This window comes from Coffea eugenioides, chromosome 3 (assembly GCF_003713205.1).
Source record: "Coffea eugenioides isolate CCC68of chromosome 3, Ceug_1.0, whole genome shotgun sequence".
Taxonomy (NCBI): Eukaryota; Viridiplantae; Streptophyta; class Magnoliopsida; order Gentianales; family Rubiaceae; genus Coffea; species Coffea eugenioides.
Genome location: NC_040037.1, coordinates 3,760,039 through 3,773,107, shown reverse-complemented (window position 1 = coordinate 3,773,107; position 13,069 = coordinate 3,760,039). Strand labels below are relative to the sequence as shown.

The 13,069-nt window shown below is 36.2% G+C and overlaps 2 protein-coding genes across 2 annotated transcripts; both read right to left on the bottom strand.

The window, feature by feature from the left end:
* Positions 1-960: 960 nt before the first annotated feature.
* LOC113765008 (copper transporter 6-like) lies at positions 961-1,546 on the bottom strand. The gene is made up of 2 exons (XM_027309059.1): positions 1,132-1,546; positions 961-1,037 (listed from the first exon to the last, which is right to left on the bottom strand). The coding sequence occupies exons 1-2, from the start codon at positions 1,544-1,546 to the stop codon at positions 961-963; spliced, it is 492 nt and encodes a 163-aa protein (XP_027164860.1).
* Positions 1,547-6,939: 5,393 nt separating this feature from the next.
* LOC113765531 lies at positions 6,940-10,231 on the bottom strand. Its single transcript, XM_027309749.1, has 6 exons — positions 9,946-10,231; positions 9,640-9,798; positions 8,479-8,559; positions 8,253-8,378; positions 8,051-8,149; positions 6,940-7,346 (listed from the first exon to the last, which is right to left on the bottom strand). Exons 1-6 carry the CDS (start codon positions 10,034-10,036, stop codon positions 7,267-7,269), a joined length of 636 nt encoding a protein of 211 aa, XP_027165550.1. The 5' UTR covers positions 10,037-10,231; the 3' UTR covers positions 6,940-7,266.
* Between the last annotated feature and the right edge of the window lie 2,838 nt (positions 10,232-13,069).

Sequence of the window (13,069 nt, the reverse complement as noted above, 5' to 3'; positions counted from 1 at the left end):
GGTTTAAAATAAATTGGATTCGAGTATTTCGAACATGTTCGCGAACGACTTGTTTATGTTAAACGAGTTGAATTCGAACTCGAATTCGAACACGAACTTTGCTTAACGAGCCGAACAAGAACACATGTTTAGAGTTCAAAAATTAACGAACGAACGCGAACGTTGTTCGAATCACTTAACGAACAGAATTCAATCATGGGATACTCGATTCGATTCAGCTCGTTTACAGCTCTATCGATAGGTGCTCTTTAAGAGCAGCCGAGTTTGACCATACATGGTATGCATTGAAATTGAGGTAGTTTGAATTGTTATTTTTAGAGTTTTTGTAAAAAATATATATAAATATAGGGTTAATTCCACTTTGTCCCCTCAAACTATATCCGAAATCCCACTTAAGTCCCTAAACTTCAAAATGGGACACTTAAATCCTTAAACTACAAAATTCGTCCCACCATAGTCCAATTTTTAACGGAATGCACAAAACCTAACAGAATGGTTGTCAATTCTGCTAGTTATTATTATAATTAAAGTTAACCAAATCTAATAGGGACATAAATGTAATTTTAATAAGACCCAAAACAAAAAAACCAAAAAGATAGGGACATAAAGATAATTTTACCCCCTTTTCTCCTTCTTCTTCATTCGCTTTTTTTCCTCTGTTCTTCTCATTCTCCTTTCCTCTGTTTCTTCCCTATTGTTTTAATCTTTAATTTTTAATGAGAAATCCTGAAACTAACCAGAACCCAAATGCAAAATAAATCTTCAAAGCCATAAATCGTAATGTCAATTGACCATCTATATATCAAAATTTATAATAAATAGATCTGACCCAAATTCTTAGATATAGGAAAAATAACAGTGCCAGGAAGAAATTTGACATAGGTAGTAGTATATAGTGTACTCTTTCACAACATCCCCATAACTAGGAAGAGGTAATTCGGACTGGTCTCTTTGGAATCCTTAACCCATAAAAGCAGCATTACGAGTGTTGTGAACATCAACCTCAATTTGAGCTTTAGCTTTAGCTTTCTCCACATCTGTTGACACAGATTAGGGCATAGTTTCTGTTCACTTCACTTCACTTCACAAAGGATCCATCGTGTTTAACTTAATTTTCAGGATTAGCGGAACCTTTTCTGAAGATGGATACGAGACTCCCGAAAACCACGTATCCAATCGCATGGCTTACCACAACAGCGATGAAAATTCCTCCATTATAAGAATCATGGACAACATCACCAGATACGCGAACCTTGCCCGAATTGCGCAAATCCCCATCTGGAAAAGAATTGCGACTACGCGTTTGGATCTGGGTCTGAAAACGTTGATGTTGGAGAATAGCTGAGAAAAATACAAACAGGAGGGCTAGTGCATACATGGCGGAGTTGTGTGCGGGCCATCCGGAGAAGAGTATTTCGGCATCTTTACCCCAGTAGAAATGGGTGAATAAGGAGAATGGGTGGTGGTGGTGGACGTTGGTGGGGGGCGGTGGGGGAGGAGGTGGTGCGGTGGTGTTGTGGTGGATGGGCAGAGCATCGATGGCCATGAAGAATATCTGATGACACGATGACCCGGGGGAGGGGTAGGGGTGGGTGTGTGGCTCTGTGGCATCCGAGGGTTTAAGAAGTTAGAGCTGAGATGCGGCATTTTGAGGTCTCTACTCTCCCACTTAGGCGAGTGTACGCAGCCACCAAACCTTTTTAACTGCTTGTGTAGTAGATATGTCTGTATGAGCTAACAAATGAGCGTTGGATTTGGCAAAGCATAAAAACTAGTATGGCGTTAGGAGCAGAAATAGCAGAGGAATACCCGGCCAAAAAAAATTTAAGAATAAAGGATGAAGAGAAAACCCAAGGTAGAAAGAATCGCGCACATTAGAACGGTGGCCTTGAAGAAAAATCTGAAAAATTTGTTGTTGTGCTCCTAAGGAAGAACATGGGCTTTTGATTTCTGATGATGTGCTTCAGGGGAGAAGGAAAACGAAGGAGGAAGAAGACGCAGGAAAAATAGAAAGAAGAAGGCGAAGAAAAGAAAATTTTGTTTAATTACAAATTTCTAAGGTTTTTTTTGTCTTACGTCTCGTGAAATTATATTTATATCCCTGCTAGATTTGGTTAACTTTAATTATAATAATAACTAACAGAATTGAGAACCATTCTGTTAGGTTTTGTGCATTCCGTCAAAAATTGAACTATGATGGAATGAATTTTGTAGTTTAAGGATTTAAGTGTCCCATTTTGAAGTTTAGGAACTTAAGTGGGATTTCGGATATAGTTTGAGGGGACAAAGTGGAATTAACCCCATAAATATATTTGTAATGATTTGATGCATATAAAATGAAAAGATGATTAAAAATTTTTTTCATAAAAAATATAAATTTTTATTTTTTAGAAAAATTACAATCCAAACAAGGTCACTCTCAAGCTCAAGGGTTGATTAACAACGAAGTGTACGAGTTTTGTTAAAACTTCACTTTTCAAAGTCATGCTTTCAGAATCTTGGCGTTTAATTCTCAATTATCCGTTTGAGTTGGACATGATCTTTGGTTCTTGATTAGAAAATGCCATTTGGTATTTTAGAGTTGACGGTGGAGAAAACAACAGCAATGAACAAATCCAAGAAGAAGAATTAATAATAGGGACAACAACTCACGAGTCCAATTGGATAGGGCAAGCTGAGGAGTTAATGGTGACACAAACCTTCCACCAACTTCCCCGCGGTCATGAAAGGAAATATGAACCACTGAATTTGCTTCACATTTTTTTTCTTTTCTTTTTTTTTTTGCAGATTACGATTTTAAGACTGGGTGGGTGCTATGGAAATTCAGGAGTGGAGGACAGAGGGTATTTTTAGCATATTGAAGCGACCATAGTTGGATTAGTTTTCTTCTACTCTTCGTCCACTTGAGAGCAGGCATTGATTACTTGGATTTCCAATTCATTCTCATTGGAATCTTTGATTAACACCACTTCCAAAAATCTTTTTCGCAACTTATTCAATCCTCATAATGGCGAATCTGCAGAATTCTTACGCCATAAACATGACATGAACGTATTGGATTATATGGAAAATACAATATACACTAGTAGTAGACTCAGTCTAATCCTAATTGCAATAATTTAAGGTGTCTGCATCTCTCCGAGGAGCTGTGTTACTGAATAGTTAACCTAACAAAAACCAGCAAGAGTTACCGCGAAGTATGCATACATAAATGAAACTGTCAATTCTTTGATTAGAAAACGAGTAATTATCTATGAAACACTTTTATATATACAATCATTTTGAATTTGAAAATTTTTTTATTTGTCATAAAATACGTTTCTCAATCACCTTTTTATTTTACGTAAATCACGTAAAAAAATAGTATTACAATAAATAATCCAAAAAATTTTCCAATAATCTTCAATTATTTCTTGAACATGTTTTAACATCCCTTTTTTATCTTTTTAAGTAATTTTTTGGTTTTACATACAAAATATTTCTTAAAATAAAAGTGCGTTGTAGTATATAATTCAAACATTTTTTTTTTTGCAAATAAAACTCGAAGACCAAGCCTGTTTTTAATCGAAAATCAGTACTTATATACATCCCTTGAAGATAGTAGTATGTTAGTAGAACATTACAAATTTGATGTGGTTGGAGGATGCAGGGAGGAAGAGACCCCAGAGGGTGGGACGTTGTAGCTGTCTTAGATAAGGAGAGGGTAATGATAAGGGAACCTCCATAATAGTCATCACCTTGGAAAGCGCCCCAAAGGCCACCACCATTGTTGATTTGGTGTGACAGCTGAGATTGAGATTGTTTGATTACTGTAACCATCATTCACTTTCAGTTTCAGGGCGTAAATAAGCGGAGCAACACAGCCCCTTGCATAAAACTAACAATTTCCAAGGACCCTGTCCTTTCCACTCATTAATCAATGCTCCAATTACGAACCAAAACTCCCTATTCCTTATCTCTTCTTGAGGAAAGCCCAATCAGCTCATTTAATTTTAACAAATTGCACTCTTCAGTTAACAGGCGGCAATTCCAGTTGAAATGTCAATTTTTACTAGCAAGGTCAAAATTTGAATTAACTATTGTCTATTCATCCAATTTACTAGCAAGGTCCGGCTACCTTTGTGGTTTTGCTTGGGAAGACTAAAGAAGAAGCAAAACAGACAGACACGACTTGTTTGTAGCTAGAATTTAGTCAAGATGAGGAGGGGCAGGCGAGGAGGCTCCTCCATTGTACTGAAAGAACAAAAAGTTTTCATGTGAAACGAGAATCAAGAAATCGAAAAAGGGTAAGGAGCCATTAGCCCATTAGGGAGAAAAAGCTACCAATAATTCAAACACGAAGTTCAAAAATTTGGCAAAAAGGGTGCAACTTTTGTTACTACAAGTTCCCACGGCTGCTAGTAGCAATGGGCTTTTTGAGCTGTGAGGCTACATAGCAATATACTAAGTAGTAGCATTAGATGGATAGAGGGGTAATGTTTTCGTAGGCTGTCTGTCAAAGAAAGAATCGTCTTTTTGCCATGTCTCAGTTGCACATAATGCATGTCCGTACGCCGCCGATAAGTGAGTTGCGCCGTACTGCTTGCTTACTGCTGCTTTCTGGTCTGATTGTATCTGTGGCAGAAGAGATCACGAGATTTTTTACCTAGTATTCGGTTCAGAATTACGTACTCCACAATTTTTATACTAACAACTTACTATAGTGTATTATACTATACTACAACTTATTGGTCCAATCCCAATCTTTATTGCCTGGTTAGCCAGTGGAAGGAGGGTAGGGTGAACAGCTTTTTAAGTCTTTTCACTGTGGGACTTGCAGTAGTGACAAAAGGACTATGATATGACATGATATATGTATGATTGTGAGGCATTTATGGGTTTTGTTATTGGGATTTTGATAGGCTGTCGTTCATCCATTGAATGATGTGCTTGAGAGTTGTGCCGGCGTGATTTCCTCACGGGTGGGTGGAGGGGGTGGTTGGGCTGTGGACTCAACAGTGATGGACTGATAAACTTCTACCACTAGAACAATAATAAATGCCTTCAAGAAAAAGAGGATGATTGCGATCCATGGTTCTGGACCAAAACTGTTCAATGAATTCTCCTACACTTTTATGGGCACTCTATCCATGGAGGATTAGAAGTTTTTATCATCAGTTTTTATCATACATGCACAAGAAGATATGTTTCTTTCTGACCTTTTTGTGCTTTTCTCTCTTTAATAGTTTCTTGAATATAGTAAAGAGCTTCACGGCAAGAATTTGAGTTTAGGCAACGTACCAAGCATGCTTGTTGGTATGGATACCTATATCTCCAATTAACATACATATATTTTTTCCTCACCCTCCTCCCTTAACACTTTAAAAGAATAAAAGGACAATGTTTGGAATTTGGATACCTCGTCATTTGGAAAAACTTTTTATGATAATATTATTGTAGCACTGCTGTGATGTGATGCATGTAAAATAAAGCGATAATTAAAAAGATAAAGAAGTAATTGAAAAATATGTTTGTAATGTAAGCGAACTAATTTTTTCCAAATAATGAGGTATCCAAACAATGACATGAATCTTATGGCAATTTTCTTGTGATAATGCCCTGAAGAGTTTATCTCTAAAAGGCGACACGAGTGATCGATACAAACATGAAAATTATTAAAACCAAGGACGTGAGCCATGATTTAAGTCTGTATCTATTGTATAGCACTTAATGAAGAATTTCCATGCCTAAATATGTCACAACATTACTAATTTAAGCTATACTGCAAAGTACAGACCATTGAATTACTTTCTCAACTACTGAACGGATTGTATTTTCAGTTTGAAAACTTTGGTAGTCCACGTCAGACAGCTTTTCATGTAGTCTAGTTGTGTTAAGTTAGATCAAGATTTTTGTTAGATTAATAATCATGATATTGTATGTTTTAGCGAGTTGAGCTCAAGATAAACTTAATAAACGCTGGAACTTGGTCTATAAGACTCCTTAGTCAATCAGCCCATACAACTTCCCCGAGATAAAGTTCGCTTTGCCGGTCCACCTGTTGGCCCAAGATTACATAGTCATCCCTCAGGATGACTTGTCTATATTTTGGGCCTCATCAAGCTAATTGTTGTGGTTTTCGATTCCCAGGCCTAATTCGGAGTTTGCTGAAAATAAACGTTTCTAATTTCCATGGTCATTAATGATGTTCTAATATGACTAGAAGTGTGCACGCAAGCCTAATCAAATCAAATAGCTAGTGTTCAACTTTGTGTGATTATTTTAACGAATCTAAGAATTTGTCCAAATTCGATTTGTTTGGTTGTCCAATCGAGGTTAAACGAATTTTTTTTTTATCGAATTTCAAAATTATTGAACACAAAAGTTGTTCAATAACAATTTAACTAGTTAACAAAACCAAGTTCGAATGAACTCTTACCAAATTGAACACGATTCAACCCTAAATAAGACTTAGACCATGTTTGATAATTCAATTCAGCACTTAAAATTAATGGATTCAGATCATAATATATTCATACCGTTTGATAACTAAAAATTAAACATCTTAATTAATTAAGTGACACTGAATTTTCTAAACAAAACTTGCTCCCAAAATTAAGTGATAAATTATTCATTTATTACTGAATGTGATATACACTTAAATATATTAGATTTAATACTTAATAATTTAATAAATTCAGACTTCAGATTTCGATTTATTCAAACGCACCCTCAGTCTCTCGATCTAATTTTAATCTTATTAATAAATTTTACATATACTCAACCCCTTAAAGTGAACACCATCTCAATTTCTGAAAAATGAACACTCCCAATCTCTTAAAAATCTCAATGCGTACATTGCGTGTGTGAAATCACGGCGTCTATGATGCAAATATGGACACTATAGTTTCATCCGTGTGGATGACAAACTTGAAACTTTTCATGATTTAGACAAGGAACTGAAGAGCTCGCAAACCATGCAGCACACGCTCAAATACCAAATATTCGTCCATATATCCCAATTTGAAAGCTGAGTAATGAACTCCTCTACAAAAATGGGGGAAAGAAAATGAAACAGAGAGATTGAAAGTGTTTATACATCTACTGTAAACTGCAAAATAGTAAGAGAATGTAATGTACACAACCGAAAGGCCGGCAAGACGACCAGAAGAAGCTACCATATGTCCAAAATCGTGAACTCCTAACCAATCTCCTCACACACCAGTAAAACCTGAACGGGAAAATCTCCAGATATCGGTGCCCATATCGCATATGTCGTGACTTGACCTATTTTGACAACAACAAAGCCACGGATAATACCATGGTGAATATCGACCAAGTAAGATCTCCAATGGCGATTGAGGTAGCTGCTCCAACAAACCACAAAAGAGAAGCAAAAAAAAAAAATGTAAGAATGAAAGAGCATGACTCTGTTTGTCGATTAAAGAAATGGACCTTTATCTTGTCATGGACTAGTATTTCATCAAAGATAAATCAAAATAAATAGATTGCACAAGATTTGATTAATTAACAGTCTTCTCGATAATGCAATTTTTACACCTATCCAGATCCTTTTGTATCATGACATGGACATGTATGTTGTCTTGAGCACAATACTATTGTAAACTGATGAAAGTCAAATTTGTCTGCATACTTTAATATGCCAGCTTCTACGAAAGATTATCTGGATTTTATATCTTAGTTTACAATGATAGAACTTCACTAGGCAAGAAAAAGACAGGTTTTCTTGTTAAGGTAAGATGAGCAAAGTATAATTTACAAGAAATTCTGCTTTGCTCCAGGCATGAGACGTGGATACCAGCTGCTACATTATATATATGAATAAAAAGGAACTTATTCTTCTAATGCTTAGCAGATGAGGAGAAGCTAAAGGGATTTGCAAGTAGGCATAGTCTCTTTTTTGCAATTGAAATGCAATCAATGAAAAAATAGCCCAGGTGATATTCAAGTGCAACTCAAAAGAAAAAGGAGTGGCACTAGTGAAATTTATATCCTAGTTATGACACTAGAAATTGGAATGGACAAACTTCAAATTATGAAACTAACTCACCTTGGTTTTGACCGTTCTCGGGCAAGCTAGGAGGTGAAGAAGCTGGTGTGTTGTTCATTACGCCAATCCCAAGATGCTTACAGTCCATTCCAAGCTCGCCTAAAGAAGATTGGCGTCCAAATTATTGAGTATAGCACACTAAAATACAAAACAAGAGCAAATCTTAAAAGAATTTCCTAGTGCCTGTGCATTGAATCCATACATTCTCTGAAGCAGGGGAAAGCTGTGACGTTGAGTATATTGTAATAACCCTCTTGACACTCGCACTTATGTCCAAATATGGAGGTCTTGTTGCAGGTGCCACCTCCACACACAGCCCAGTAACAAGCTATAGAAAAGAACAAAGAGATGAAGAAATGAGAAAAAGTTGTATGAATAGGACTTTTGGTCTATGAACTTTAGAATGAAAAAAGTGGAAGTGTAATTACGATCGAAGATTGATTCATTAGCTCGCTTCTCTCTTGCTGGAGCAGGGGGCGGTGCTTGAGCGCAGGAGTAATTGAGAGAACCTAGTACATAAAAAGTGTGTTAAGAACATGGCATTTTCTTGATCAGATTCTTTTTATTTGAGAAAGTCAGACTCCTCTCTGCTGCCAGTGAACTCCATATAAATTTAGACATAATCAGAATCTTAGGCTTATGTCAATCTTGAGCAGGATATTGCTGAACATGATGCCTATCAGTACAGCGTGTGAACTGAGAAATTCACTGCTAGATATGTATAACATGTATTATCAAACAAGTTAAGTATAAATTATTTCCTGATAACGATATTACATCATCATAATTTACACTCAATACTTTCTGCTATTTCATTTCAAGACCACTATTTCCATGGGAAAAGAAAGATTAGGTGGCATTAGATTAGCTTTTGCCAAGTCAAAATTTCTTCTGCGATGTTGAGATGATCAACTGCTTGAGAGCTGCACGGAGATTTTACATGATGTCACTACAAGTATTATTGCAATCTCTTTGAGAGTGCTTCAGAGAATGACACCATTCTCTTTCTTGGATCTTTACCGAGGTAAACAAGGATTAGCTCTGCACTTCAGATGGTTCAAATATCCAGACCTGCTTGAACCTTTCTGCTTTCTATAAAAAGCCGGTGAACAAATCGATCGCAATAATCATGCATATCTACTCTCTCTTGGCTATTTTTCTAACCATCCTATGCCACATAAGAAATGAAAAAACCATCTTTCCTATGTTCTTTGTTCTGTTACTAGACTTGAGATTCCATAGCTAGGATTATCGGTCTAATCATTATCTATCTGAAGCCGATTCACATATAACTTTACGGTTGCATATCAGCCCTTGAGGTAATCTAGGAACTTAGAACACAAATTGGATATCAAACAACTAGTTCACTGATATTGGCTGAGGAATCTTAGAGCTTATAGAGTAAGACAACTAGCTTACACAGAAACTATAACAGATATTAGATGGATAAACTAATCTAACTTTATACTAATAGAAGAAGACAATATATCCTTAAGGAGTACATAATATTTCTCTGTAAACATGGCAATCAACAACAGAATTACACAGTGCAATAAGTTTTTGTAGTCTTTTCTCCAAGAAAAACTCACAGTTGGGCATCACACAAGGCAGAAACTTGAGACCATCATCGTGTTCAGCGCGAGCTTGCTTCCATCCATCATCACATTGGCACGCAAAACCAAAGTTGCTATCATTGGAAGGTTTGCAAGTACCTTTCCCACATTCAGCGCTTTTGCACACATCACCACCTACCATTGCAGAAAATCAAATTCGTCAAAACCCCACATGAAGAAACAAATTTAAAAAAAAAAAAATCAGTCGACCCCAGAAATACAAGGGGATGAAAAATCACGTCCTTTACTCCATGAATCAATTAAGAGGGTCCGTGAATATACCGACAAAAGGGGCGAAAATTGAAGAAGTTGCAGACCAAGTCTGCAGAATAAGAATTATAATGAGGAAAGGAATTGTATGAACAGAAGCCATATGCTAGCTAGCGCAAGAAGAGTTGATCAGCGGTAGAAAATGAATGAGGTGACGGATGGCTAGATTGTACCAACTAAAAGCTCTTTTTTCTGACGTTTTAGTGTTGCAATTAATTTGGTACTACTCGTATATAATGAAGTAGTAATGATGTTTGGTTTGCACCTAAAAGGAGAAAAAGTTTGGTTTGCACGGCTTGATGCACGTATGGTGGACTAGTCACTTTCCCAAGTGGAGTCTTGCGAGAATGAGTCTTGTGAGAATGGAACTTTGAAATTTGAAACTTGACTAGTCCGGAGCTAACATGGCTGATCTAGGATTTTAAGTCAAAGGGTATAATAACAGGGGCCGTTGGTAGTTGGAATGGGAATCTAGTTATGGCACTCTTGCTTCTTCGCCTTCTAAATCTTAGCATAGTTGTCTGACCAATATTGTTTAACTTTTTTAGTAGTTGGAATGGGAATCTAGTTATGGCACTCTTGCTTCTTCGCCTTCTAAATCTTAGCCTAGTTGTCTGACCAATTAGATTCTCCCACATATTGTTCAACTTTTTTAAGTTTGCTCCGGAAAAAGTTTTCTTTAGATTTTGGGCAAGTAAAAGATAATTTGGCAGAGAGCCAAACAATAATACTCTGCCACTTGAAATGCTATAAATTACTTAGACATGCTACATTCCTTGTATCGTAGTAGTAGTATTTCTTTCCTCTTCTATTTATGCACTGTTTTTCCCACGTTACATTTTGTTGCATGTGTTTTTTTTTTCTAAACTGTATTTTCATTTTTTTAGTATGTAATTTTTTAAGCAACTAGAAAGGATATAGTTGTGACAAATATCGTAAAATTTTTGCTTGTCGGAACCTTTAAGGACATCGAATTTAAAACCTTTTATAGAGGGAGGAGGGGTTTCTTTGGTTAGACGGAGATATGTTTTTAAACTTGTAATTTGCCAAATAAAAAAGAAAGAAAAAGAAAGAATATCCATGGATAAATATTGATAGCAACATTAAGGTAAATTAGTTTATATTGTATGTTCATTTTGAAGCACACGGAATCATAATTCTACCACTGATAGGAGCCAGGAGGAGGATTAAAACTGTCACGAAGCTTGCACCTTGGCTGGCTGTATAGTGCAAGAGCAATTTTGCTTAACTAATGACTAGTATTCAAGGTCTCTAAAACTTGTAGCAAAGTTAGGAAGATCGGAAGAGATTTTTTTTTTTTTTTTTTGGATTTAGGGGTATTCCAATCTTTCGTCCAGACTAATCTCCTGAATTCGTGTAGAGTCTTATCTCTAAAATACATAATGAGATAGTACGTGAAGGTCGATCACGAGACCTGCTAATAAAGACCAAACTACAGAACCAGTCGGACTATCCGCAGGGACAAATAAGAAAGGAATGTATGAAATGCCAATAAGATGATTAATTACCTCAGTCTTCCAAGTTTTTATTTTCAGAATTCTTGTATCTTTGCTTTCATATCTAAAGAATTACTCCCTCCGTCCCATTTTGATAGTCCTATATTCCTTTTTCATCTGTCCCACCAAATTGTAGTACACTTTCCAATAGAAGAATGTAGTTGTATTTTAATTTTCATAAAATACCCTTATTCAATGTAAGTAGTTGTTACTATAAACCTACCCTATTTAATGAGAGTTGATTCTTTTTTTACCATCAATTCAAGTTCCCATAAAGTTGTACCATATTTAATGTGAGGGTATTTTAGGAAAATAGCAATCTAAATTTACTTTTCCAACAAAGTTAACTACTTTTTCTTAAACTGTGTGAAAAAAGAAACATGACTATCAAAGTGGGACGGATGGAGTATAACTTATTAGTAGTATATAAACAGCGAAATCGTAAACGGAAGCCAACAATTTTAGAAATTGGAAACATGGGGACCAGCATCGTTTTCAGCATTTTTTTTTCAGGGGTTTTAGAAAATTTGAAGTGCATAAGAAGCTAATGAGAAAATGCATTTTCTACCTTCTAACGTTTCCGGAAAAAAAAAATAAAAAATGAGAAAATGCATTTTCTAGCAACGCGACAAATGTTGAATTACATCACGTCAATTTACTTATGTAAGTCAAGATAATGCATTTGCGTATTACACTAGGTTTACTACCACTCACACACTTAAAATTTCCTAAAAATGCATCTCTAATCAATCAATCCCTCCATTACAACACACAGACCAGTCTATTCAATAAAATTGCGTGTTACAGAGAAAAAAATAATCCAAGATAATGAGCTTTCACTACTCCAGAGTTTGTGAGAACAACTTTTGTAAGTTATAATTAAGATAGCTGGTATTTGTGGAAATAAGATATTATGCATACGACGTGTCACGTTGCAAATCCGATATATGAATCTTGATTTGAGGCATGATGGATTCACCATGATATTTTTTGATAAACTGATTCGAGAAGGCCACGCTGTTGAATGGGGATTTCTCACTAGTGTTTTGTTTATTGTTGTACGTAATTAGGGTTCCTACTATTGAGTTGATTTCAGGCTTGAACTCAACAAAATTTTTCTTGCTCCTTAAATACGCCGACGTGTTCATCTGCCAAAGGACCGCATTTTCTCTCGATGGAAATAGGGAATTGTACAGATCACAAGGGGCGCACCATAGCGTCTCGTAGGCCACGCCAGAAGCATCTGCCAAAAAGAAGCTTTTAATCACCTCAGTTAAAAGTAAAGGATACGAGTGCAAGTCCATCGTCAGCTAGACTAAATCAAGAATCCGCGTTGCATGCATTTCCTCACCTGGTCTAAATCAAGAATCCGCGTTCCTACGCAACCGGACTTGATTGGATCCTAGTTTTCTGCAGACCAATTTTTACATATTTTACGAATATATTTTTAATAATATTTTTATTTTAAATATATCAAATAGTTACAAAATTTTTTAAAAATATCAATCCAAAAGGACTCCTCGCCGGCGCTGGGTTGGTCCGCTGGTGGAAGTAGCCTCATTAGGTGAGTTTTACCTGGGTTCGATTCCGGACAGCAACCCAGTTGTTATTTTCTTCAG